The 26,973-nt window shown below is 43.2% G+C and overlaps 1 protein-coding gene across 1 annotated transcript in view; it reads left to right on the top strand.

Moving 5' to 3' along the window:
• The window catches only part of LOC122804231 (heat-stable enterotoxin receptor-like), a 1,796,602-nt gene that overhangs the window by 1,558,292 nt on the left and 211,337 nt on the right, over positions 1 to 26,973 (top strand). The window contains exon 23 of the mRNA XM_044073980.1: positions 23,227 to 23,321. Coding sequence (XP_043929915.1) covers positions 23,227 to 23,321 — 95 coding nt within the window. The remainder of the gene's footprint in view (positions 1 to 23,226; positions 23,322 to 26,973) is intronic.

Genomic DNA, 26,973 nt, shown 5'->3' with positions numbered 1-26,973 from the left:
GTCTGCTAACACAACATAGCATACAATGGTTTGCATCTTGTGTGGCCATATACCTGGCATGTATTGCTATATCATGTGTTGTACTATGACACCCACACCCACGCCTATCATACAAACATGCAACACTGACTTACCATGCAGCTCCAGGCTCATAGCTCGGGAGACACCCACCTCCACGATGGACGCAAGTGGTTCTGCGTGTTGTTCCGTGGGTGTCCCCAGACTGGCCAGGAGCTCCTCCGTAGCTGTGAGTGGGGCTGTGTTGGTGGCCCACCACCTGTCCCACATTGTTGCCTGGCGATTGCAGCGGCACGCTGTCTTGCATGCCGGATCAGGTCTGTGCAGTGCCTGCGGATTTGTTGGTAGCTGCGGTTGGTTCCGCCCACGCTGTTCACCCTCCTGCACAACTCCTCCCACATCTCCTGCCGTTCTTGTGCCTGCTGTGGCACATGGCTAAACAGGGCGTTGTAGTTACTCTGGAGGTATGGTATGATGACCTCCTCCTCCTGTCGGCTAAATGGTGGAAGCCGGGCGTGGCATTATCTGGAAGACATAATGATGGTGGCAGGTCACATTCACACTGCTGTGCTGGCATACTGTTGGAAATACATTGCTATGACATGTACGACATCTGCACAGTGATCTGTGAAGGGCATCGTGGCGGTGACACAGCCGATGTTGTGGCTTCACACCATTGAGCACTGGGTGTCACATCATATCTGTGTGCCACCCCATCACACTGTGCACGCACCATGTAGATGTTAGCCTGCCATGGACATGTGTACCTGGCTGCACCTATGTCCATATCAGTTGGCATATGTCCCCATGTGACGTCTGTGCTACTGTTCACCTGTGCGCTGTGTATATGTCAGTACACATCACGTCTGTGTCCATTGTGAACGTCAGCAGCGGCACTGTACACATACACATGGACACCTGCACATGCATGTGTTGTGCCATGTACTTCCACACAGCACTGTACCGGTGCTGGACAACTTGCCCCAGCTCACCTGTGTTACGTATGTGATAGACATGGAGCAATGTGTAACCATGACACATTAGCAGGAAAGGCCATGCATAGCATGTACACGCACACATTGTGCAGAGCATCACACAGCACCTGTAACATGACAGGGTGCATCGCCACCACATTACTACTGTGTATGGTTGATAGTGAGAGTGCCTTTTGTCCATTGCACCATGTGGGACTGTGATAGCTCATGCAGCCTTGCTGGTCATCTCTGCATGATATGGCAGGGTATGCCACATACATGGCAATGGGTGTGACCCACCCAGGGGCTGACGGTATTGGCAGGGTGGCTGTCCATTGCTTTTGTCATAGCTGTGTGAATATGGACATTCAACATGTTTATCACCATGGTGTGGACACTGTCCTCCAGCGAGGTATGCTGTACGCTGCTTGTTGAGGGTGTGTGTGGTGCATGCAGGTATCACACATCCATGCATACACTGTAGCCCTGGCAGGTGCTATGTGCTGGGATGTTGATCGACACAGTGCTGTATGTGTACACACACCGCTATCCCATGCACATGGATATCTGCCTGAACTGATGTGGGTAACACATATGTGTACATACATTGCCAGCTGCCACCCACATGTCTGCTGCTGCACTACACACCGCCATCCCTCCCTGTGTGAATGTGGTGTTGGCCTCAGCAGAGGTATCCATGTATGGGGACATGGATGTTCACATAGCAGGCCCACTGATGGTATCGTCGATCTGACCATACACATATGATGCACCCTCACACATACAACCCATTCATATTGTTGTTCACAATGGTGACACGGCTATATTGCTATGCGGAGCCATTCACAGACATACATACACAGAGGCATGCACGCCCATCTGTGTCATTGGCGGACTATTGGTGTGGTTTGGCACCTAACGTGTTTGACTGCAGGTGGCGCAGACCTACTGTGCACATGTCTACATGGTAGGCCTGTTCTACGGTAGGCATCTGTGATGTGCTGTGCACATCTCATACCTGCACATTTGCTTGTTGTCCATCGGTCCACAGGCCAGTGGTGGGACATACAGGGATGTTGCTGAACATATGTACATGCGACCCTGTACAACTGTGACGCTAGCCTGTCAGATGCTCATGTGTCGAGGACGTGAACACCGGAGAAACACAGGTGGTTGTGGGCCGTCCATACCCATCTCCACCTGTGGGTTGCTATCATCCCACACACTCCTTGTACTGTATGTTCAGGCTATGCAGCTATGTGGGGCTTGTGTGCATACAATACGATACTATGTGCCTTTGCACCCATCACAGACATTGTCACACAGGTACACCGGCAGCCATACACATCGCAGATTGTTGTCAGCATGTCACATGTGGTACACACCTAACACATCTCCTGCGGGACATGGTAATCTGTATGGGCATGTCCAGTAGTGACATACCACAGCTACCCCTACATGACGGCTATGCAGGACATGTCTGTGTACATCTACTGTGACATATACACAAGCAATGCCCCCTACCTACATCACATGGTACTACCTGTGGAGTATGTGTGTCTGCATCCATGCTATGGCCATAGATGACAATTGTACATCTATATGTGCAACATACCTCAGTGGCGTTGTCATGAGCACATGTTCCATGTGTCAATGCATTGTTTGTGTCTGTTGGGCAGTCATTGTTGTGCATGGTTTACATGGCTGACATAGTGTACTGTGTCTGATTCCAGGTACTTCATTGGGCTACCAGCATTGTACATTTCTACAGCACATTCCAGCCATCATGTAGCCAGCTTAGATGACAGTGGGAGGTGTTCCGCCATGTGCACATATGTCACACGGTACAAGGGTGACTGACACACATTGTCGGGACTGGGTTCTGACTGCTGTGGATGTGTGTACCGGTGTTGACAACCATGACTGCACCAGATGGTGTCTTCTGGATGTGTGACATTCACAACAAACACCCACATTCACATAGCAGCACATCGTCCACGACAATTGACATTCCTGCCTGAACACTGTATGCGGTATGTTTGTATGACCACTGCATATATCACTGGTGGCCACCAGCATGGCTGCCTACAACAGCAGTGTGTATCCTGTGCAAACATGGGTTACACCAGTCACACCACACCTGTGCCAGCTGGCCCTGTAGTGGGTGACAGTGCAGTTCCATTCATCATGTAACAGTATACATCGTGCACCAGTATGTTGCAGACATGTGAACGGCTGTGCTACTCAACATATGCACACATGACACATCACCTGGTACACCGTGTCTGCCTTGCCACCTGCTATTGTGACCACCCTGTGATGACATTCTGCGGCCCACATGGACGTGGACATGTGATGGCTCAATGGTGAATTAACCGTCCAGGTGTGTGTCTAGCCAGGTGTCCAGTAGCCACTGGTCTGCATGCAGGGATAGTCTACATTGGCCTACTCTGTCACTGGGACTGTTGACTATGGTCATACTGTTGTTATGCAGGCATGTGCTGTTTGTCCAGTCTGATAGTCGTGTTGAACCACACTACCGTGGCACACATGACGTGTGGACATCTGGCTAAGGTGTGCAGCCCACATGTACATCTTCTCATGCTATGCTGCCTGTGCAGCGGTGTCACATGTCTGTCTCTGGCAGGGCTGTCACAGGTAGGCACAGCATGCAGTGATGTGTGACAATGCTTACACCCTCCACTGTGCTGTACACTAGCACTGCACACACAGTACAGCACACATGTCATTTATCTACGGTGCCTGGGACCTGCCTCCATGCCCTACACGGCACACCTGCCAGTCCAGATTGTACACAGATCATACCTCCCAGTCACATACCTGGACTGCAACACACACAGGTGGGTGGTTCCCACACCACACCGTGATTTACACACATACTGTATTTTCCCATGACACATTGCATCATAGGTAGTCCATGTTCAGATACCCATGTTTGTGGCCACTACACACATTGTGACACGCGACAGTGCAGACACTGTACACCACAGGTTACATGCCAGTCGGGTTGGCATGCTGTACATTGCACCTGGGACAGTTGCTACTGCTATGTATTGCCAGCAACACGACCTTCCCTAGTATGGACTCCCACGTACCCACACATGCTTGGCCATGCAGTACGCATAGCTGGGTGACACATTACACGACACATACCATACCTACACTACCCTCAGCATGCACCAAACCTCCATGTGTCTGTATGCTAGGCCTACACACCTCCCCCCTCTGTTTGCTGAACATCCATGCTTACCATCCCTGCTAGCCACACCCTAAGCACACAACCATAGCAGCATGCATGGTACATACACACTACAGCCGGTATTACTGACATCCACTGACAGAGGTAGTTGAGGGCATGGCACGCCGTCCGATGGACAGTCTATGTGCCTATGCCAACAGTGATCACAGTGCACTTCTGCTACATTTACACACTGGTAGGGACCATGCTATTCCACACTGAGACATGGTGGTGCTGGCATTTTCACAGATGCCACAGTGGTATTCCTGTTCCATGCACACGTGCTGTATGGGCACATGTGCAGGCTGTTGCACGGTAGTTTTGGTCACCTGTGTGTTGTGTGTCACTTGACAGTCATGGTGTGTCCTGCTGGTGCATGACATACTCCACAGCTAGCTACCTACACATGACTGCCAGACATTGCAGTGTGGGCCCTCACGCAGTGTGGTGGTATGTCTCTGCTGTTTGACTACATCCACATTCAATGCAGCATACCACGGTCATGCAGGCATTGACGACACAGATGTTGCTGGCATCCTGCCTGCCAATGGGGTACCTACCAACAATACACACTCTCACTCACTACAGGGTTCCCAATCCTTGGCTGGACATTGTATTAACCCTGTGGACACATACATAGTACTGGCATGCACATGTTATGTCTGGGAACACAGTCCCAATGTCACCTCCAACCGCCGTAGTTGTTGTATCCCGCCAACCTGGCTGTTACATGTCTCTGCAGCAGCACACGTCAGTGACTGCTAGCCCATTCATGTCGTTGTGCACCCTGACCACCACACTACCACATCTATCACACTACACATGGATGGTACTGCATTGCACGTATGGGGCTGCATCTCTACACCCATGACTGGGCCATTCAGTATGGCACTGGGCCACATCTTGACATACATGCTTCACACACTCATTGACTACCTGCATGCCTTTCCTGGCACCCTTGTTGGGCTTCTGTGCCACAGCACACCACATCCCATGCTGGCCACCTGTCATATTATTGCATGGGTGGTTGGGGTGGTACAGAGGGTATCACATCAGACATGATCCGCTCTTTGCCCTTCAGCACCATTCCACTTTATGCTATTGACAGTGTACACATCCAGCATCACATCGCCCTATGTATCGGCATGTTACGCCATGTGCCTTCTGTACAGTTCACACAGTGGTGCAGGCATATCATGCTGACTACAACATTTCAGGGGCGTGTGGCATTGCACGTTCCTCAGACATGTGGCCCCTCATGCTCAGTATTTGCATACGTACACTACCTGCTGTCACACAGTACTGTACATGCCTACATATACCACTTCTACATACCTGGCAGCATTCTAGCTCATCCTACTCATGTTGCTGACACCCATACAGGTGTCAGTGTGGCAGATATATCATGTAGATATCATTGCATCAGTTACATCACACATAGTGCATACACATCACCTTTGCATACTGACAGTCATGCGGTGTGTATCACATGGATACTGTCCCTATACAGGCATATCACGTTGTACATGGTTGATGTACACACACATGGCCCACATGGTGCTGTGGTTGCCATATTACACCATAGCGTGGGTACACATGTGCAGGACTACACATTTCTGGACCGTATGTCTAGCTGATACCTTGGGTGCCCTTGTACCTGTGCCATACACACATGTACACGCAGGCCGTGTTACAATGACACATGTGTGGTGTACCTTACACAATGGATACAACGTTACATGTCTCAGTATAGTCATGCTGTGCTCTCTACCCAGCTCAGACAGTTGACATATGCAAATGACAGTCATGTAACACATCTGTGCTCACCTGCATGCCACTAACACAGGGGTGTAATGTACTCTGCCATGGGCCATGTTCTCCACAGTACTGATGCATGTAGTACTCCTACATGGCGTTTGCTGTGGGCAGGGGAGGAGCAGTCCTGCATGTGTGCACACATGCCACATTGCTCAGCCGGCGTCTGTGTGACATCCACAGACTGGACACACACCATGCTGTGGGACATAGGTCCTGTGCACATCCCACAGGGGCACACTGTGTCACTAGTCATGTGATAGCTGCCTTCCTGGTAGGGTGACACACACCCATGGTACCACCACAGCGGACGTATTGTATAGACATGACAGTTGACATCCAGTTCTGCCGTTCAGTGGACACTACCATGGGGGGGGTGTCAGTACTGTGTACATTGCACATGTGTTTACACACGGCCCTGCTGGACATCATTGTGGCACACATTGCACCTGCTATGGAACGTTTGGACATGGTCACTTGCTGTTACCTCCATTTCGGTACCTATTCTGCTACTACATTGTCCCATATGTGCAGGCCATACATATCTTGTGTATGTATATAACATTAGCCCATCGCTCCATCATGCATGCTATGCCTGTGATACTGTCTATGATTTGTGAACATATCCATCATGCCAGCTTTGCATTACACATAATTGACATAGTCGCCCTTACTGCGTGGGATAGGTGCACGTCGTCGCACATTCCGTATGACATCGACGGTATATGCCCATGCACATGTGTGCTGTGACACTATACATAAATGTCCTATCCCCTGCTGTGGCACTTCAGTGTTGGATATCCACTGCCAGCATCGGCGTGGGTGGTGGCATTGTTCTGTGTTTGCAACCCCTATGGCAGACCTGGGGTAGGGTTACCACCTGTGCCACTTTGCAAGGGACAGTCCTCCTTGGGCAGTTGTGTCCTGACAAATTTATCACAAATGGCAAATGTCCTGAGATTGTGGGACATCACTATATCCCATTCTTATGTAAGAGTTGCATAACATACTTATTTATGTATGTACATTCCTAACTGTTACAAGACACACAATAAGCAACTGAACTGCTACAAGACTACACTTTTCTTTATGCAAAAGAGTAGAGTTCTAACCTTTGTACTGACCATGGGTATGTGTCCACCTGTAACATCTGAAGTGTGTCCCGACGATTTCCCACTTTGGCCTTTTGAAAGGGTGGCAAGCCGGCCCTGGGGTTATCGCGGGTGTTTACATGTTGTCCCACTGCTGTGCACACGTTGTCCACAGTTGTTGGTATGCTGCGCGTTTTAGCATTACATATCCAACCTTCGCCTCTCTCTGCCTGATGGACAGGTATCTTTACCTACACACACCGTTCACATACTGTACAGATTCGTCATACGTATCGTGCGTTACACACCAGTACATGTCGTGGGTTCGACATACCTTTCCGGCCTTTTGTTCTGAGTTCGTCTCTATTCCCCTGTTTCTCTTTCTCTACTTTGTATGCGTTCGGTATGAACATACGGTTTGAATATCCAGGGAGTCTTCCTTATATTCGTCGTCGCCTGATGCATGTGGGTTAATCAGGCCAATAGCTGTTCCTCGGTGTGTACTTATGCGCATATCAGCGGTGATCCCCCTTCCTTTCGTTCGTTAGGCGTCGGCACTAGGCCATGGTTCTTTCCTCGTGTGGCCGTTGGTTATTTGCAATACCTTCGTGAGGATGGTATGTATTGTATCATGTTTGTGTGACTGCATCCGCTATGTGTGGTGTCGGGTACATTTTGCTGTGGTGTTAGCCGTGGATTGTGTGTGTTGGGTATGGTATTGTGTTCGACATGTGGGTCCCCATGTCCTGGCGGCGTCTGTCGATGGCGTTGTGCATTCAAATGTGTTACATGGCTGTTATTTTCCTGTACATAGCGAATGCATGGATGCATGAGCCGCTGCTAGTGTTTCCCAGGAGCTTGTTGTGGGTATGCCACTGTCATTCACTGCCTGTATGTGTTTGCTACGGTTTTAGCTGTTATCCCTTTGATATGTGCAATGGGGTATATCTGCGGATGTGGGTGACGGTACGGGGTGTGAGTCTTGCATTTATACATACCAGATATGCTTGTGTGTGTGCTCCATCCGTGCTTGGGGAGCTGCGGGTTACCTGTCTGTTGTTCCGGGAATGTTTGTTTTGTTGATGTCGTCTGCTGTCGGTATCGCCTGCATGTGTGCTTCCTGCACGTATTCCTCCTTCACATCGGTTATATATCTGCGGATGTTCGTCCGTGCCTACCATCCATTGGCATTTTGTCGCTGATAGTTACAGTGATTGTGGTCCTATACTTGGGGCGGACTGTATGCTACCGGTAGCCTCCTATTCGTGTGCCGCTTGCTTACGTCACGGTCGTGGAACACACCGCGGTATTTACCGGACCGTGAGTGTTCACGATCGGTGCCGGGATGGCACATTCGTATTTTCGCCGTACATGCCTGATGCTGTGTAACGTTGCCGACGGACCGTGTGGAGTGTACGTTATGGCCGCCATACCTACGGTCGTGGTTTGTACATGCGTCCTTTGCATCTCCTGTTTGCTATGGCCCTGTGGTACACTTTGGGACATTTGCGCTTTGCATCATTTTACGTCGCCACGTGCATAGCCACTGAGGAGATGTCAGTACTACTTTGTGGGTACTGCTGTACATACGCCTATGGTTCCTGTACTGTATGCCTACACCTGTTATTACACTCCGCCTGTGACATGTCACCTTCATACACAGTTTACACTGGCACACACATTACACACACACAGCGGAACACACGACAACCTCACCTCACACATACACATATTGCCGCCATGGCTGTCAACCTTCTATTTCCGGAGTGGGGAACACACACAGTAGTAATGTGAAACACATGGGCATAATGTGGAACACATAGTAATGGCATAGTGACAACTTCAGCTAAGTAGGTCATAGGTTGATTATGATATGCTGATTTACTTACAGTGAAGAACCTTTACTAACTTACTATGAGTACATTCTATTTACCAGGATGTCATTTATATACATTCCTAACAATGGTTGTTTGAGAGACATTTTCAATGTGGAACTTGGAGGAACTGCGAGGAACATGCACTGTTTTACACCCCAGATGAGGTCGTTCCTCATAATGTCGTACACTTCACTGGTATGCTTTCCGCTTCGCACCGACGGTTGAACACAATACCTACGTTGAGCGCATCGCCGGTGGCGGCGTGTATCTCCGCACTCATGTCCTATGGATATGACACGCACATATGTAGGGTTGCCACCTTTTCAAATGGCCAAAGTGGGACATTTTTAGTAGGTACATCAGATTTTGCATGCCAACACATACCCACGGCCAGTACAAAGGACAGCGATTCACTTTTCGACGGAATACAAAGCTGTAGCATTACAGTTGCTTATTCTGTTTATTATCATATTTAGATGTTTCTTCTACAAAATAACTGTTTTCTGCAACTAATAAAGTAATTATGGGAAATGGTTTTGTCCTACAATCTCAGGACATTTGCCATTTTGTCAATGTTTTTGCAGGACACAACTGCCCAAAGGTGGACTGTCCCTCACAATGTGGGACAGGTGGTGACCCTACACATATCCCATTACTGTACCGTGGACCGGTGACCATCCCGACACGCGGATATGTATTGATGCAGGTTAACATTTCCATGGCTGGCGTTACCTGCCCTGCCCACCCTCCAGGATGATCGGGTTGTCGGTCACTATGTTTAATATGTGGTGATTTCGCGTCTTACTTATCTGTGAACTTGCATCCCTGGGTTCCATATTACCCTGTTGTCCTTTCTATCTGTGTATGCGTACATATAGTTCTACATGTGTACTGATATGTATTTCCGTATCTGTGTATGCACATGCGTACATGTGTGGTCGACTTGCGGCGATAGTGGCAGCATATGGCTACGCCGTGTGCTGTTGAACCGTGTGCGTTGAGGTGTTGGCGTTCCATGCTCTGCTGGCTATTGGGTGTGCAGTGTTTGGCCGGTGCCTTTGTTGGAGTCACACATACGTCCGCACATACGGTACACATTACGGGCGGACATGTTTGTGTGGCGTCCATTTTACTGTGTGTGCAGGTCAGGAGGTGTCAGTCCATGGGGCCTACACTGTCAAAGTATGTGCTATGCGTTCCCTCTTTGCCAGGGCGTAGGCATATTGGGTATGCCTCTGTCTACCTACTGGGGCTGGCTCAGTGTGTCCGTGGTGCCGCACGCCCTGTGCCTGTGCTTGCCCTGGCAGTTGTGGCGGGCTTGGTGGCCCTCCGGCATTATGTCCCTGCAGCAGCTGTTTCCGCAGAATCATATTGTGTAGCATACAACATACTATGAATATGTGGGCACTTGTGCCTGGAGAGTACTGCAAGGCTCCACCGGATGTATCCAAGCACCGGAACCGTGATTTCAAGATCCCGAACACACGCTCTATGATTATTCTCGTTTGTGCGTGTGCCTCATTATGGCGTTCTTGCATGTGTGTGTGTGCATTTCTGATGGGTGTCATCAACCACGGCTCCAGTGCGTAGCCAGCATCCCCCACAAGGTGACCTTGTGTGATGTCCCCACTGGCGAATACCTGATACAGCTGTGAGGCATGCCAGATATGGGAGTCGTGGTAGCTTCCAGGGCTGCCAGCACACACATCCATGATAATGCCCTGCGCATTGCACACGACCTGGCAATTGATGGAGGGGTATCCCTTGCGGTTTATGTAGCGTCTACCCTGCTCCCCAGGTGGTGACTTGATTTCTATGTGCGTACAGTCTATCGCACCCAGGACCTCCGGTATTGTGCCACACGGTGGAAGCGGCGCATATTGCTAGCCAACTCCTCCTGAGATGTGGGGAACTTTATGTGCTCATGGGCATGTGGTAACATGGCATCCAGGAACTGGTGTAGTACCCTGGATGCTGATGCCTGTGAGATGCCCATTATGTCCCCGGTGGGCCTTTGAAAGGTACCTGTAGCCAGTATTCGCAAGCTCACACATACCTTTGTGTCCACTGGGATGGGCTCCCCTCTGTTGTCTCTTGTTCTCAGGCGTGGCCGGCACAGCTCCACTATTTGCTGTAACGTGTCCCTGTCCACCCTGTAGCGCTCTACTATCTCCAGGTCTCGCAGCCCCTGGTAGGTCACCCTTGGTCTGAACACTCTCCTTCTCCTGTGAGGCCTACGGTAGTTGTCGGCACCACCCTCCGCAACTCCGTCTGTCTCTGCCACATACCTATGCATCACAGCCACGGCGGCACCCAGCATATACATGTTAAAAGTTCCCCGTCTGTTTACACCCTACGGTGCGGCGTTTGGGAAATCGAGCTGTGTGTTGTGCGCATTCACATTTATTACTGTTGTGCTGTATACCCGGTGATGTCATTGGGTGTGTCTGTGCGGCCCTATCCATGGATTATTTCCGTGGTTTTACGCTTGCAGCTGCAACGGTACTGCCTGTAGTGTTACATTACAGTTGCCTGCATTGCCTTCGCCTGGCATCTTACATTACTGCATCCTGCAGGCACATGGCATATGATGCATTTTATCTGCAGCCGCAGTTATGCTACCTCTGTACTTGGCTGTGCTATTTCGGTTCTTTGCTCTTTGCATTTCTACTACATCCCCTATTATCTTTGCTCTCATATGCCTCCCTTTCCCGTTCTGCAGGAGTCTGCATGCAGACTTATCAGCTGCCGGCGTTTGCCCTTCCTGCATTGATTGGTGTTAATTGCTCGTTACGGATACATTTACACTGCTTCCGCATTTCCTCGTATTCTCCGCATTACCTTCCTATATCCCTGGTTGTTGCCGGTGAGGCCGTCACATGACTGGTTTCGGGAACGTAGTCATCCTCGTGCACATGCATTTGTATGCGCGCATTCTGTACTGTCAGCGCATCTATTTCCTAACACGCCAGTCATGATGCTGTGATGTGCATTGTACAGCCCAGATTTGCTGTCCTCCAATATCCTTCCTCCTACAGTGGCACACCCTGTGTGGTTGACATGTATCTCGTGTAGGCCACTCCTCGGTGTAGTACCGCTCGCCGTTTGCTCCATCCTTACGCTGGCGCCGTTTTGCGATTCACTATTATCTGCCTCATTTGCATGGAATTGACTACTAATACCTGGTTACGGCGCGGACACCGCCTCCACTCCTTGACAACCATTGCGCTGGGGTTGCAGCTTTACATACATACTATGGTGTGTGGTGGCTGTGCAGCTGATTTGTGTTCTAATGCTCTTTTCGGACATTATCATATTATTTCATTGCTTTACAACTTCTGTGCACACATCCCGGGGTCTGCTGTTCTTTCTACGTCGTGCCATTTATGTCATTTTTACATTTTGTGCATATTTTCTTTGGACATTCTCGGTGCCTTTCCACATTGGCATATTGCACCTATATGATACCTGACTTTGACAGCCTTCCGTTACTCCTCCGGTATGTTTGGGTAAATGTAAACCGTTTTTTTTGGTTTACATTGCCGTGCCTACGCTTACGCCTGCGCCACTTCGTGGATCGCTATTTGCCCTCATTTGCATGGTGCAATACCGCACACAGTGTGTTTTGCATACCTACGCCGGGGGCGGGGACGGTCCGGCGCACGCCGGTAGTGCACGTGGAATTCATTCATACCTGAATCGCTAAGCAGCCATATTTGGCGTTATAATGCCGACGCTATGCTGGCGCCTGTCGCAAGGTTCATGAATCCCGGGGCATATGTGATTTTATTTCTTTCTAAAAATTAGAACTTTAACTGTTTGGTGTGGTGTTACTATACAATTATAAAAAAAATGTTAAAAAATAGATATTAGCTTAACTAACATATGTTTATATTTACATTATTTATATTTGCTGTTGTCTGCCTGTTATTCTTGTGCATTGTAACAGATGTACTTTAGATGAAAAGAAAATACATGCATGTCAGTCTTGTGACTTTAAATCTTTACTGTTATTAATTATTTTTATTTAATGTTATGGACTAGAACCGTTTTGTTTATCTTTTGACTATGCTATTAGAATGGCAGTTATTTATTTTACTTTACTGTAGTACTGATAAATGTATTTCTTTAACTGAATGGAAGTTTTAAACATCTGAAAATGATTTGTCCAGATTCTACCATCCTACCATGTATGCTTAACCATTTTCAAAACAAACATATTACAAAATATATTTCTTTTGCACAGATTAGCTGTGTATGCAGGAAGTAAGTCTCTGTCAGTTTGGCTAATTTATTTTCTTAATCCTGTAACTGCTGTTGAAGAGTTTTCTGTAATGTTGCATGATCTTTCTGATATTTTTCAGTAACCTGTTCTGCTGATTCTAAAACTCCTATGCACTATTGAAAAGATGTATGTATAACTTGTCTAAGCTTTCTGAACTCATTCTGTCTTTTAGAAGTTTATTACATTCTTTTGTAACAAAATGTACTAGAGGTTCTGTCAGTAACTGATTTGACTGTTATTGCAATTCTGAAATAAACCTTTTACATCTGTTGACAGAACATAACTGTCTAACATTTGAATATAATGTCAGCATATTAACATTTCTTGGTTCTTTACCATTAAATTTTTGTCTGTACAGTCAAACATTTGAATAGTGGCATATACTGTATTTTTATGACATTGTACACACAATAAACATTTTTATACCACACATGATTTTGTTTCAGATACCAGTCAAATATTGTAATCCATTTGCATAATGCCTTACTATTAACTTGCCCTAATAAGGTTTTACATTTGCTAATATGCTGTATATACATTTCATTTTGTTATTATTATTATTACCTCTATGGCATTTATACTGTATGTAACACAGAAAAATGTTCTTACCAGTCAACAGAGAAGCAGATGGCCAGGCTGATTTACTGTAGATGGTTGAAAAGTCTCTGTAGTCACTTGTGAAGTTGGTACAGCAAAACTGGCAGTTTCAGTCTTACAACTTTGTATTGTAGCTTTTTTTGGAGAGTTTATGGCACTGCTCACCTTTCTGCACTGCAGTCTCACTCCAGATTCAGACGTCTAATGAACTGTATTGCTACAAACTGTAGAAAACTGTAGAAAACTGAAGTATTTAACATAAACGTTAGTTACTGTGCTTTTACAGGAGTGACCTTATACAACGCATTACCCACTCCCCCAGTTTTTGGATATAGGCTAGGAACATTGTCAGGGTCACCACTGAAAATTTTATTTTAATTTGCACTGCTTCTATGCTGTGCTGGAATTTGCTGGACTGGACTTAAAGTCTTCTTAAGACACTCAGTCTTGCTGGCTGGATTCTGCAGAAATCAAAGTCTGGTTATAGTTGCATTTACAGTCTTGTTGCACACAGAAGCTTGCAGAATGTACACTGATAAAAGAATATACCTTGCAGCACCCAACTCAGAGCAGTAACAAATAAATAGCTTTTTATAAACAAACCACACATACTCTTCTGTTAGTTTGTAGCATATATTTACAAAGTTTTTCTTCACAAATAGTATAGATGATGACTTTCCTTTCTCCATACAATACCTCAAAACAAGTGTGTTTCTACCAAAATACCTCTAACATATCTGAATTAATACAATTATATACAGTTCTAGTCATGCACATAGATTTTGTTTTTTCCTCTTGGTAGACTTTTCTATTGTCCCTTTGTGGTTCACTTGTAAGCACTTTTGCTGATGTGAGGATGCCATTAACAGAAATCTGAAAGGAAACATGTGTACAAGCTGTTCTGCTGCTGTTCCTGTCTGTTAATGGATATTTGTAAACTGTTCTGCAAACATGAGAAAAGCATACAATACTTGCTTTCCAAAATTACTTTTCTAGGCTTGTTTCTGATGATTCTATAAAAAAATATCCATTTATCTATGAGGAATTACGTCAAGCTTTTCTTAATACTGTGACAAACATGTATCTTGAGGAAACCACATACTATAAAACCATGTCCATTGTCAGAAGTCTGAAAGGAAACAAACTGCTCAGGAAATATAGTGTGTTCATTAAATAGCTTAAATATCAACCCCTATATCACAAGATGGGTTGCAAACTGGCTCAGAGATAGAACCCACATGGTCAGAATCGCAGGTGCCATGTCCGAATCCAAACCAGTTACAAGTGGCGTCCCATAGGGCTCAGTTCTGGGACCTCTCTTTTTCGGTATATACTTCTCTAAGGTTCAGGCTAACACGGGGGGACTATGGCTGACAAAGTTTGCAGATGACTGCAAACTGGGGGCCATAATCAAATCTCTAGCTGACACAAGCATCCTCCAAAATGGTCTCACAGAGACAGATGCTTGGTGCCAGAGCCACGGCCTCAAGGTAAATGCTAAAAAGTGCATAGTCATCCCCTTTGGGAAAAACAAGGTGCCCACAAATTACCACATAGGTGGTAATCCATTAAGTACGGAAGAAGTAATTAGAGATTTGGGGACCAACGTAGATAGTAATCTCTCCTTTGATAATCACATTGCCAAAGTGGTTAGAAAGACCTTCTATATAGTCCACCTTATCATGAAAGGGTTCACATCTAGATCAAGAGAGGTCATTGTGTCCCTCTACTCATCACTCATCAGGCCCATAATTGAATACAATGCCCCTTTTGGGATGTACCTTACCCGACACCTGCAGCAACTGGAGAGACCCCAAAAGTACCTCATCAAGAGGATCATGGGCTACAAACAGATGTCCTATGCAGCTCAACTAAAGAAACTCCAGCTGTACTCAGTTGCTTACCGCCTACTCAGAGGCGATCTATGCCTGACGTACAAAGCCATGTCAAACCCAGAATTAATGGACATGCTCCACCTCAAAAAATCCAAGTCCCTTAGAGCTACACACTCCAGGGACCTAAACCTCAGCACAAAAATACATAGGACATGCTAGAGGGACAGATTCATTTCCCAGAGGCTGCCCTCACTCTGGAATAGAATCCCAATTCATGTTAGACATAGCCCCTCGCTGACCCTCTTCAAGCGAAATTTGAACGCGTGGATGGGAAATCGCAAATTCACCCCTGGGATCTCTCCTGTGTCCCTGCTAGACAGAAGCACAGTAAACTAATCTTAAAAGGGTACCTTCTGTGACCTACTTTACAGAGGCACAGTAGGCTAATCTAATAGGGAGGTGGAAGCCAAATACACTCTGGCTAGGCTTATAAATGCCCTAGGGCAGATAGCCTAGTATCTACCTATGAACCTATGAACCTATAGATCTTCTTTGTTTTTCATTTATTTCAGCCAGAGCTATGTCATACAATATAAATGTCATTTTTAAATTGCTAAGCTATATTCCTACATTAAAGCAAACTTTTTATTTTATTCTTTATCTTTCATATATTTGTAGCAGAATTAATTTCAACCTTATACTCACAATTCACAAACTCTAACAGTATTTGAGTGGTGCAGTGCAGCAGTTAGTAATAGAGACATGCAAAACATCCAAAAATAGAAACTGGATGCATTTAATTAGTTAAGAAACGTCAAGTTTAAGCATAGCTAAGCAGGTTTGAGCTGCATGTGCAACAGGTACATGGTTAGAATACAGGCCATTCTGCTTTTTACATGCGATAGGGTAATGTTATAATTTTTTTTTATCATGTATACATTGACATTTGTTAACTGGATTAGCCCAGCTGGACCAGAAACCCATTTTTATTGGAGACCTGAGAATAAAAGCCACAGTTACAAACAAGTGTCTAATACATTAAAGTCACACACCAAGATAACATAGTGAAATGCATATGTTTAGGAGATATAAAGTAAAATAGATACACATAATTATAAAGTATCATTAATGAACAATTACTTTCAATAATTTTTTTGCATTTTTGAAAAACTCTGGTTTGCCCTTAGCCAAGCTCTGCTAAACATTGCTAAGCCATGCCAAGCAATGCTTAAATAAGACCTGTTTTAGCAATACATAACACGCAGCTCCGCTTAGCTGGTTTTAGCACTGCTAAGGAATGCCTATTTAAGCAGTCCTCATCTCAGCTAAGCTGATTTGTGCACCACTAGGCATTGCTAAGCATTGCCAGTTTAAGCACTGCTCAATTACACTTAGTGGGTTTGTGGGGTGCTAAGCTTCTCTTTGCATTTTTAAAAATGGTCCAATGGCAGCAGAGGGTGGGAAAACAGCCTTATTTAAGCTGAACAGGTGGGAGTACAGCCAGAACCCATTGGAGTTTGATCACTGCAGGAGTTATTGCTGGAGTTGGACAGGATGCACACTTCTGGGTGCATTGGTGGGGTATGTTGGAGTCCAGGGTCATGGTTAGGTTCCTTGTAAAAGACCATGACAACCAGCTACAGCAGGGCCAGTACCAGGGGTTCAAATAAAAATCTGAGGCCTGGGATTGGCTGGCACATGACCTCATCAGTGCAACTGGTATTCCCTGCACTGATGAGGAGGTGCGTCAACACTACAATGACCTGAAGCATATGAAGGAGGAACTCTTGGCCTAGTGGATCCCAAGATACTTGGGATGACTATGCCCCTCAAGTTTGGAAGTATAGGAAGCATTGATTTACCAAAGTTAGTATGAATATCTGATAGACAGGTATGTATAATGGTGTGTTTTTCTCCCCACAGCTGCAGAGGAGAGAGCTCGCAATCTGGAGGCCCATGCAGGGTGCCTGACCAGGTTGCGCTGAGAGTGTGGTGTGTACAGATATATCCTGCAATATATAGTAATATAATTAAGAAAGATTATAGTAGTAACTACCAGTAGGTATATTCTGTTTTGAGTGTACTGCAATGAATGTGTTCATAGACCTGGACTGATATAAGTGAGTAATGCCAGGTACAATTCAGTACAGATGAAAGCAAGAAACCTGCTAATGTGAAGGAAAGAAAGTTACTACTCCATTAATAATGTTAAATAATGACAATTGTATACTGTATTAATAATGATGTTCAGGTAATAACATACAACTGGATTCATAATGTGAAGTGAATAAATCACCTACAGTCATAATTTTCAGGAACTAAAGTACACCTGCTGTCACAGTTGTTAAGGAAATAATGTTAGTAATGCATACATTGTGGAATAACAGCTGTCTTTCAGTACCTGCATTATGTAAATTGTTCAACAATAAAAAGAATGTTAACTGTTTCAGGTCACCCTCAATAAAGGTTTGGTGTGCCAAGTGTGTGTATTTTGGGTTGTTGGTCAATTGAATATTACAAGTGCTGTGAAGTAAACATGCGTATAATTCCATTAAGTGACTGAAGGGTGGCCAATAAAGAACTGTTTTGCTAATGTATAGATGTGGAGCTGTACTGCAAGATATACTGTTTTTAAATACTCCAAGTCTTTTGGATTTTTAATACCATGATGGAAATGGACCCAATTCCTAAGTCAAAGTACTATTAAAGTTCACGAAATTAGTATTGTTTCAATCTTTGTCAGCCAGCAGTGCTCTTCACAGCACCCGCAATGTGCCCAGTAATGACTCCTTCTGCACTTCATATGGAATTACATGTATCATTAACATATCTAAATATGATTGTAAATCCTTTTTTATAAGACCCATTGCTCCTACTACTATTGTAACTGTCTGGGTATCTTCCTTCCACATTTCTCTCATTTCTGCCTGCAGATCCTGATATTTTATGACTTTTTGTCTCTCTGTACACAAGACACTGTAGTCACTGAGTGTGACAATTTCAATGATCAATGCTACTCTTGTCTTCTTTTCATGGACCACTATATCCAGTTTTCTAAAATCTATCTTTTGAACTGTTGTTAATGGATGATCCCATGTGATGTAGACTTCTTCATTTTCTATGATGCTTTGTGGCTCATGCTTCCAGTGTTTTTTAGCCACTTCAGCACCATAATATTTGCACAATCTCCAGTGCAACAGTCTCACCACATTATAATGCTTTTCAGTATACAGTCCTTTTGCCATTAGTATGTCGCAACCAGCAACAAGTTGTGCAACTGTTTCCAATTCAGTTTTACAAAACCTACATTTGTCTGTTTCTTCCACATGTTCAATGGACTTTATAAACCAACGTGTATGCAGCCCACTATCTTGGGCCACCAATATTAACCTTTTATCTCTTGGTTTGAATTCGCCTCTCCTTAACCATACTGCAGTATGATATTTGTTCTGCACTATAAGATCTGAACCTCGAATAGTAATGTGTAAGGTATGTTCCCCTCAGGATTGTCTTGTGTTAACCTTTGCATTTCACTGATATGCATTCCAGAACGTAGTTATGCTGATGCAGGTGAGTATGACACTGTAATAGCTGTAGACAGCAAATATACCATCTGCAACTGTATATGGGTCAGGTAGCCAACCCAGCACCCCAATATGGTCTGTACACATCACACATATTCCCATCCACTGGGGATTAAATGTGTACACCTCCATTCCAATTAGTAATACACAGTTCACCTACTATCTCTGTCATGCATGCATCTCATGCATGTGTGTTCAAAAGTCAATGCAGTCTTGTGTGACACTCTACCTACATTACCATATCAGAATTTGTTACCAGGTGAGCTCTAGGCATATATCAGTAAATGAATACACAGCAGTGGCTCAGTTTGCTAAATGACACGTATGTTGTTTATTTCTGCACACACAAACCAGGTTTGACTCCAGGGATATGTACTACTACTATATATTTATAGAAACAAAAAAGTACTACTTAATATGTATAGAAACAGTTATGTATTGTTAACAGATGTTCTCCCCACAGGAATTACAGGTAAATGAATTGTATGTAGTAGCTGTTCCAATAGTATACTAATTTGTGTGTCCAGATGTACTACTTTGTAAACACCATTGCTCAGCAAGGTGAAAAGACTTCATTAAAGTAAACGTTCACAAGTACACTACTATTTCAAGTTAATATGCCTGGTGCGTCTGTGACTGTCTGCTGATAATCTAATCCCAATGCCTGCCAAGGATGACAGGATACATGCAAACTCTCTATACTGTGCATGATACATGTCTGTCAAGTGTCATGCTGTCATGGGTAGTGATCACTGTTGCCAAAACCCATGGACAAAGATTTAACATCCAGTCAAAGTATGTCACTAGCACAGTCACACAACATCAGTGTACAGTACACCTTGGTAGTCATGCAAGTTCCCCTGACATGTAATAGTCCCCTTTAGGTCTATTCCTGTAGGTGTTACTGCTTGGCCCATCCTGTCCCATGTGGATAGCTTGAGAGGTATGTATGTGTTACAGAAGATAAAGGGCACTTGTAGACATAAAAGTGAGGGCAGACCTGTAGAGTATAGAACAGCACTGTTGCAATAAATGTAGGCCTGTACTGTTGTTAATGGAATGTGTCTGTCTCTCCCATCAACCCCTTATCTGCATCACAAATATTATTATTGTTATACTGTGGGTGTAGTTTCCATTTCATGTATGTTGTTCTGAAAACCTTATGTCGGGCCTTGTGTTTTATTATTATTACATATTACAGTGGTTGCATACTAACATACCTTGTTGAAATACCAATCTTGTTAGCCTTTTGCCGTAACTGTTACTGGCATGCTGTTACAATACTGACTGTTATCCCATTTATTGTTGTGTTCTGTATGCTATGCAATTTTATTGTTCTGGGTTAATTGGTGCACCCATGCATGCTGTTTATATCTAACGTTTAAATGTTCTGTGCATGGCTAACCTATACACTTTGAAAAAACCTCAACACCATAGAATGAGTGGGTAGGCTGGTACTGGCGAACCCACCTGTCCCACCTCATCTGACCATTGCACTGGGTCCCAGCATGTCTGGGACCCGACCTGGAGCTGACCCCTCTGCTGGGCCTGCACCAACGATGGGTGGAATCACCTCAGAGGATGGGGGCCCGTTCCCCCCAGGTGCAGGCATGGAGAGGGAGAAGTCACCTGGCAACAGCTCCAAGGAATGGTGTGCAAGAATCTCCAGTGTGACATGGACAATCGACTGCACCAGATCGAGGGCAGACTGGTGCACCTGGAGGGGCAGACTGGCCCTGGTGTCCAGCCCCCAGCAGTGCCACCTTTGGTGTTGTGAAGATACAGTGGTGACTGCCTATGGATGAGGAGCTCAGTCCCACTGCTGCCATCTGGGGCCACTTGGTCCTCTGATTCCACAACACCCTCCCTATCCAAGGTGTTTACCCCTCTCATGTGTCATACACCTCCCCTGTCTGCTATGTTGTCTGTCTTGCTGTTTGCAAATGCTACCTCTGCTACCCAACTTACCTCCCCACAAGTACCTATATCCCTTCCCAAACATTCCACTCTCTCCTTAAAAAAAAAAAAAAAAAAGGGGCATCTGTCCCACAAAAAAATATAGCCCCATACATAGCTATCCATTTTTCCCACACCTACACTGCCATCAATCAATCATCCCAGCAAGTAATCAACAAAGTTTTGTTGCCCACACCCTTCCCTCTGGGATGTGAGGCTCCAAATTGAAAATTATCTACAACATGCACAGCTGTTGCCGTACAAGAAATGGAGAGCTATGGTCCTTTCCTACACCCATCCTGCACATCCCTACCTGCCTTTCATATTGTTTTTTCTCCTGCTTGCCCCCATTTCACCACTTGCCTATCACCCTTTTTTCTTTTGTTTTGTTTTGGAAATAGCAACGGTAAACAAATGGCAATTACATTGCGTGGTGGAATTTTGTTTATACAAACTGTTCTAAACATTATGTAATGCTATACTAACTGCCTTTGTGGAACTTTTCTCCCTGGGCCTCCACTGAAAATGGGTTCTTCTTGGCCCAGTAAGCTTTCCTGGTAAACAAAAGCCAATAAATAAATGAAAGAATGAATTAATTAATTAATTTTACACCTCTTACAGCTTGCACACATCATTGCAGTCCAGAGACTTTTCTGAATATTCAGCTTTAAAAAGCATAATATAATCAAGGCTTTTCTACTGCAGGATATCCTAGATTAACAGTCTTAGTGTCATTTTTTTAATAACATTTTGCTCTTTCTTTTTCTGCCTATTATGAGCTAGTAAGTTACTTAGTTAAAAAGTCAGACACAAGAAAGGTCTGGATGCCATAATGAACTATGGGTGTTAATTGGCAGTATACAAAAAAGGTGTGTGTGTTTACATATATCAATATAGATATAGATAAAAAAATATATAGAGAGATATATATAAATAAAAGATTGTTTTGTAGTAAACATTTATTTAATTGTTTTATATTAAAAATTGCATGTCACTCCTAGTTAGTATAGTGGCAAGTTTCCCTGCCTGTCACGCAGGAGACTGGGGTTCAATTCGCTCAATGTGGAGGCAATTTATATTTCAGGCAGTGCAGTGGTTAGTGTTATCACCTCACAACAAGAGGATCTCCGGTTCAGTTCTCATATGGGGTACCATCTATTTGGAGTCTTCATGTCCTTTCTGCATTCTTGTGGGTTTCATCCGGCTGCTCCAGTTTCCTCCTGCATTCCAAAGACATCCATTTGGAGAATTTCTCTCCAGGCATCTGCTAAAAATGAGCTCTTTCCCAGTAAGCAAATGTTAAATAAATAAATAATTGTTTAATGAAAGATTGTGAACTCAGTGTTTTCATTTACATTCTAATGATCAACTTACATTGATGGAATGTTTATTTTAAAGAAAACCTGAAAGTGATTGTTATTGCAGGGTGGACAAGCCTACCTGCATCCTCATGTCCGGGAGCACTGCTATCTTCCTCCTTGCCTCTTAAATATATCAACTGTCTCATCATACAACAGTGGAAAAAAGGAGTAGACTCTTTAACCCCACTGTTCACTGATTTCACAGAAAAGGGTTCATGTACAATGATGAGGAGAGGATCCTCAGCAAGATGATGTTTTCTATTTTGACTGACAAAACGATTTGACCAACTACTTCAAAACTATATGTATGGAAACAGATAGAGTAAAACATATAGATATAGATACATAGACAAAAATATATAGATATAGATGTAGATATAGATAAATAGATAGATGTGTGTGTATGTATGCCTGTACGTAGTGTGGTAAGGAGACAAGAAGACAGACAATTGTCAGAGTTAGGATGAATAATGAGATATGGAATTTTACTGTTATTGTTTTGAAATATTTTACAAGCTCCATCATTTTGACTATAAATACAAGATTAACCAAAGTAATTACTCTTTTTCTGCAGCTTTACGAATTCATATCAGTCAATCTACAGTCAATATTCTTCAAAGAACAGAAACTAAGTTTGAATATGAAGTAAGAGGAGAGACTTATCTAAAGGTATGCTGTCTGCAGATGTTTATTTTTTATTTTATTTTATTGTATTTATTTATTTATTTTTTTTGCTGAGCTTAGACAGAAAGCATGGTAAAGAAAGCTATTCAAGTGTATTTGAAGGTCGAAGTGTAAATGATGCTGTAAAAAACAATTTATATCATTTAAGAAACTGCCCTCAACAAGCTTCACCTAAAATGATCATGCATTGGTTCTGCATTGTATTAATACTGCTTAAAATAATCTTCTTGAAAAAATCAACAAGTTTTCTCAACAAGGAGATAAGTAAGTAATTAACTGTCCTAGGATGCAAGCACTGTCACTTTTTGAATAATGATAATCAGTAAACTGTTATCTGCAACAAAAGTAAAATATTGTTCAGACTGATATTTTGCTGTTTCTTTGTGCAACTTGTGCAGACTTTATAAATAGTTTTTTTTCCTCCCAGTCATTTTGCTGCAATTGAGTTTAACAATACTGCAGGCCACATACATGTTATCTGTACATTTAATATACTTTCAGGATATTAACAAAGATACTTCTTTATCCACAGGGACTCTAAACTGTTCTCTATGCAGCCACTGAGAAGGCTCCATATATATTTTTAATTTTGTTGACCAGGTTAGTCCTACTAGACCAGTGTCCTCTTTTTAGCGGACACCCGAAGTAGTAATCATTCTGACTACTGGAAATCTGGCCAGGGCATCAGGGAAGTTCCCCTACTCTTTTCTTGTGCATAATGCTGAAAGGCTGTTGCAGGAAGGCAGGGAAGATAGAGGAGAAGAGAGAACAGCCGGAGAATACACAGAGCAAGGAGATGAAAAAGTCTGAAAAAATGATTCTGCAGGTATTGCTTCACTTGTGGATGTTACAAATACTGAGGAGGTGGATTTTCACAATGTGAAATTTTTGTTCTTCAGATAGGTAGTTTGAAGAATATTATTTTATAGAAAATGCTGGATGAAAAGAGTCAGGTGATAAATTGGCTTTATGTTGGTCAGACACAGTGCAGAAATGTTACCCTGTTACAAAGACTAATGATAGACAGGAACTAAATGCAACAAATGCTGGTAGAGATTTGGAAGCATTTTTAGATGCACAAGGAGAAGATGGGATCCAGGAAGCTGCTACAAGCAACAGTGAATAAAGCATGTCACAAAAAAACCTCTGGAGCAAGTGGGAAGAAAAATAAATATGCAGCTGCCATTGCGACTAACAGAAGGGATAAAATAATGCAGCAATAAGTGTAAACAGAGATAGGAGACTATGTGAAATGAGATTTTGGAGCAAAAATAGAGATTCTATGGTGTGTTGTCTAGAATTCTCTAATGTTTCTTCTTGACTTTTCTGTGAAGGATGTAAGGGTTCTGATTAATTTAGTGTCAGATTCCTTCTCTGAATTAAAATTTTAGACTTGTGCTATGGTGAATAAGTTTATCATTTTGTTTGCCAAAAAGATCCTTTTGTGAACCATGGAAGGGTTGCATGACCACCAGGAATATTACTTTGCTCACTAGAAAACTTGTGGTGCAATTCAGGACTGTAGATTTGACTGATCAAGAGATGAGAAAGCATTTCAAATTGAAATGCCAGACTGTTTTTAAAATAATAATAATAATAATAATAATAAAAAAGACCAATGAGAGACACATATGGAATGATGGTGGGAGGTTTGGGTTAATTATGATGCAGTACTCAGGTTTGACTGCAAATGCATTACCAGCTTTTAGAAGATACGCATTAACGGGCAATCAGGATCAGCTGATCACACCCCCAACACATTAGGCTCAGACAGCTGCCCCCTTCACACTGTCCTTGCTACACTACTGGTAAAATATTTGGTACAACCTAAAATGTGACCTCCTGTGGTGCTGATCATTTGCTGCAGAAGATGCATACGATATGAAGAAACTGAACATTAAATTAAAGACTGCAAAGTGAGTGTAGAAAATGTGGAGGGGAAAGCACTTTTGGTTTAACTGTGAATTATTGCTTGAAACTGTAGAAAATAATGTAACAGTTAAGGGGTTTGGGGAAAGTATTGCACAAGAAAATGTCATTTTTTTTAAATGTTACACATCAGCTGCATGAAGAGGAAAAGGATGAAATGGAAAACGTAAATGAAACTGTAGCATATAGAAATGAAGTTCACAGAAGGATGAAGTACACAGAAGCAGTGAATGTGCAAACACAAAATATGCAAGAAAATGTAAGCCAAGGTGAAAGTGAGGAGAAGCAGTTGGAGCTGGGGAACTGAGTAATATTATTTGTAACAAAATAAGGAAAAGAAAGTTTTTGTTCAAAGAAAGGAATGTTGCTAAGAAGGGGAAGGGGTGACTTGAATGTAATTGTTAGAAATGTGAACAACATAAAGAGTGAAGTAAGACATTTAATGGTGCTAATACATACCTCTCAACCTCCCAGAGCAAGAAATCTGGACAAAACCATAAATAAAAGTGGGACAAAGGCCCAAAAATATGGACAATTTTTAAATATTGGTCTTACAAAAGTAGAAAGTTGATCGAATAACAGGTTTTCCATTAGCATGAATTTTCTGAAGGGTGTGAAGTTTGAAACTCAAATGTCTGTCATTATTTTATAACTTCAGTCTTTAATGATTTGCCACTAATTTGGCAGAAAACTACACTTTTATCAAAAACGGACCAAAAATATGAGGCACAAATCTGGACATTATGTGAAAATCTGTACAGTTGAGAGGTATGTGCTGAAATGGCATGAAAAAACTAATATGTTTAGAAGATATTAAACCTTTTGATGAGGTACAAAAAGGAGAGGTGGAAAAGGTATGGAGGAAGAAAATTATTTGAAGGTTTGGAAAAGAGTTTTGGTCAACATAAGAATATGGTTTAAGAATCAACAAGACAAAGCTGCTAAATTTTATAATAATTTTCCCTGAAAGATGTAAGCTTTGTGATGTCAGATATGAGAAGGTGTACATAATAATTGTGGTAAATTCACTCACTCATATTAAAGGAAAGAAGGAAGGATATGTTTTAGGAAATAAAATATAGAATAGATAAGCTGTATATAATAGTGTTAGAGGACTTTAACTGTAATCTGATTAAATGTTTTAGGAAAAGGAATCAGGATGTGAAGACATGAAAAGATATGATACAATTTTGAAAATATGGTTAGGGTAGGAAATAATGTATACATGTAATAAAAGACATTTAAAGACAGAAAAAGTATATGTTATTGTGTGAGCGGTTTAAAAGAGGTACAGTAGAAAGAGGCAGGCATGTCTTTCTGACCATGAAGCTATTTGTGTAGTGGCCAGAGATGATGAACAGTGGATTATAAAAGACAACGGTATAATTAGATCCACCAGGGGAAATTAATAACACAGAATAATTTAAAAGGGAAATGGAAGTCTAATGGAAGGACCATTGGTCTGTGAGGCTTTTTTATAAAACTTGATCATTCTGGTGGATAGAATATAAGCAGAAATATAAAAAAGGAGTATATGAAGAGCGGAAGAAGTTTTTGGTGTAAAGAAAAATATGAATGTGTAAACAGCATGCACGATTATGAAGAAGCTTTACATGTTCATGAGAAAGAAATCTTTGAGAAGAAGTATTTTTTTCAAAAATATGTGTATAAATAAAAGGCATGATAAAGAGACAAAAATACTTCCGGC

Source organism: Protopterus annectens, chromosome 1.part1 (assembly GCF_019279795.1).
Source record: "Protopterus annectens isolate FY-2018-M chromosome 1.part1, PAN1.0, whole genome shotgun sequence".
Taxonomy (NCBI): Eukaryota; Metazoa; Chordata; order Ceratodontiformes; family Protopteridae; genus Protopterus; species Protopterus annectens.
Note: the sequence above shows the minus strand (reverse complement) of the source record. Positions and strands in the feature narration are given on the sequence as shown.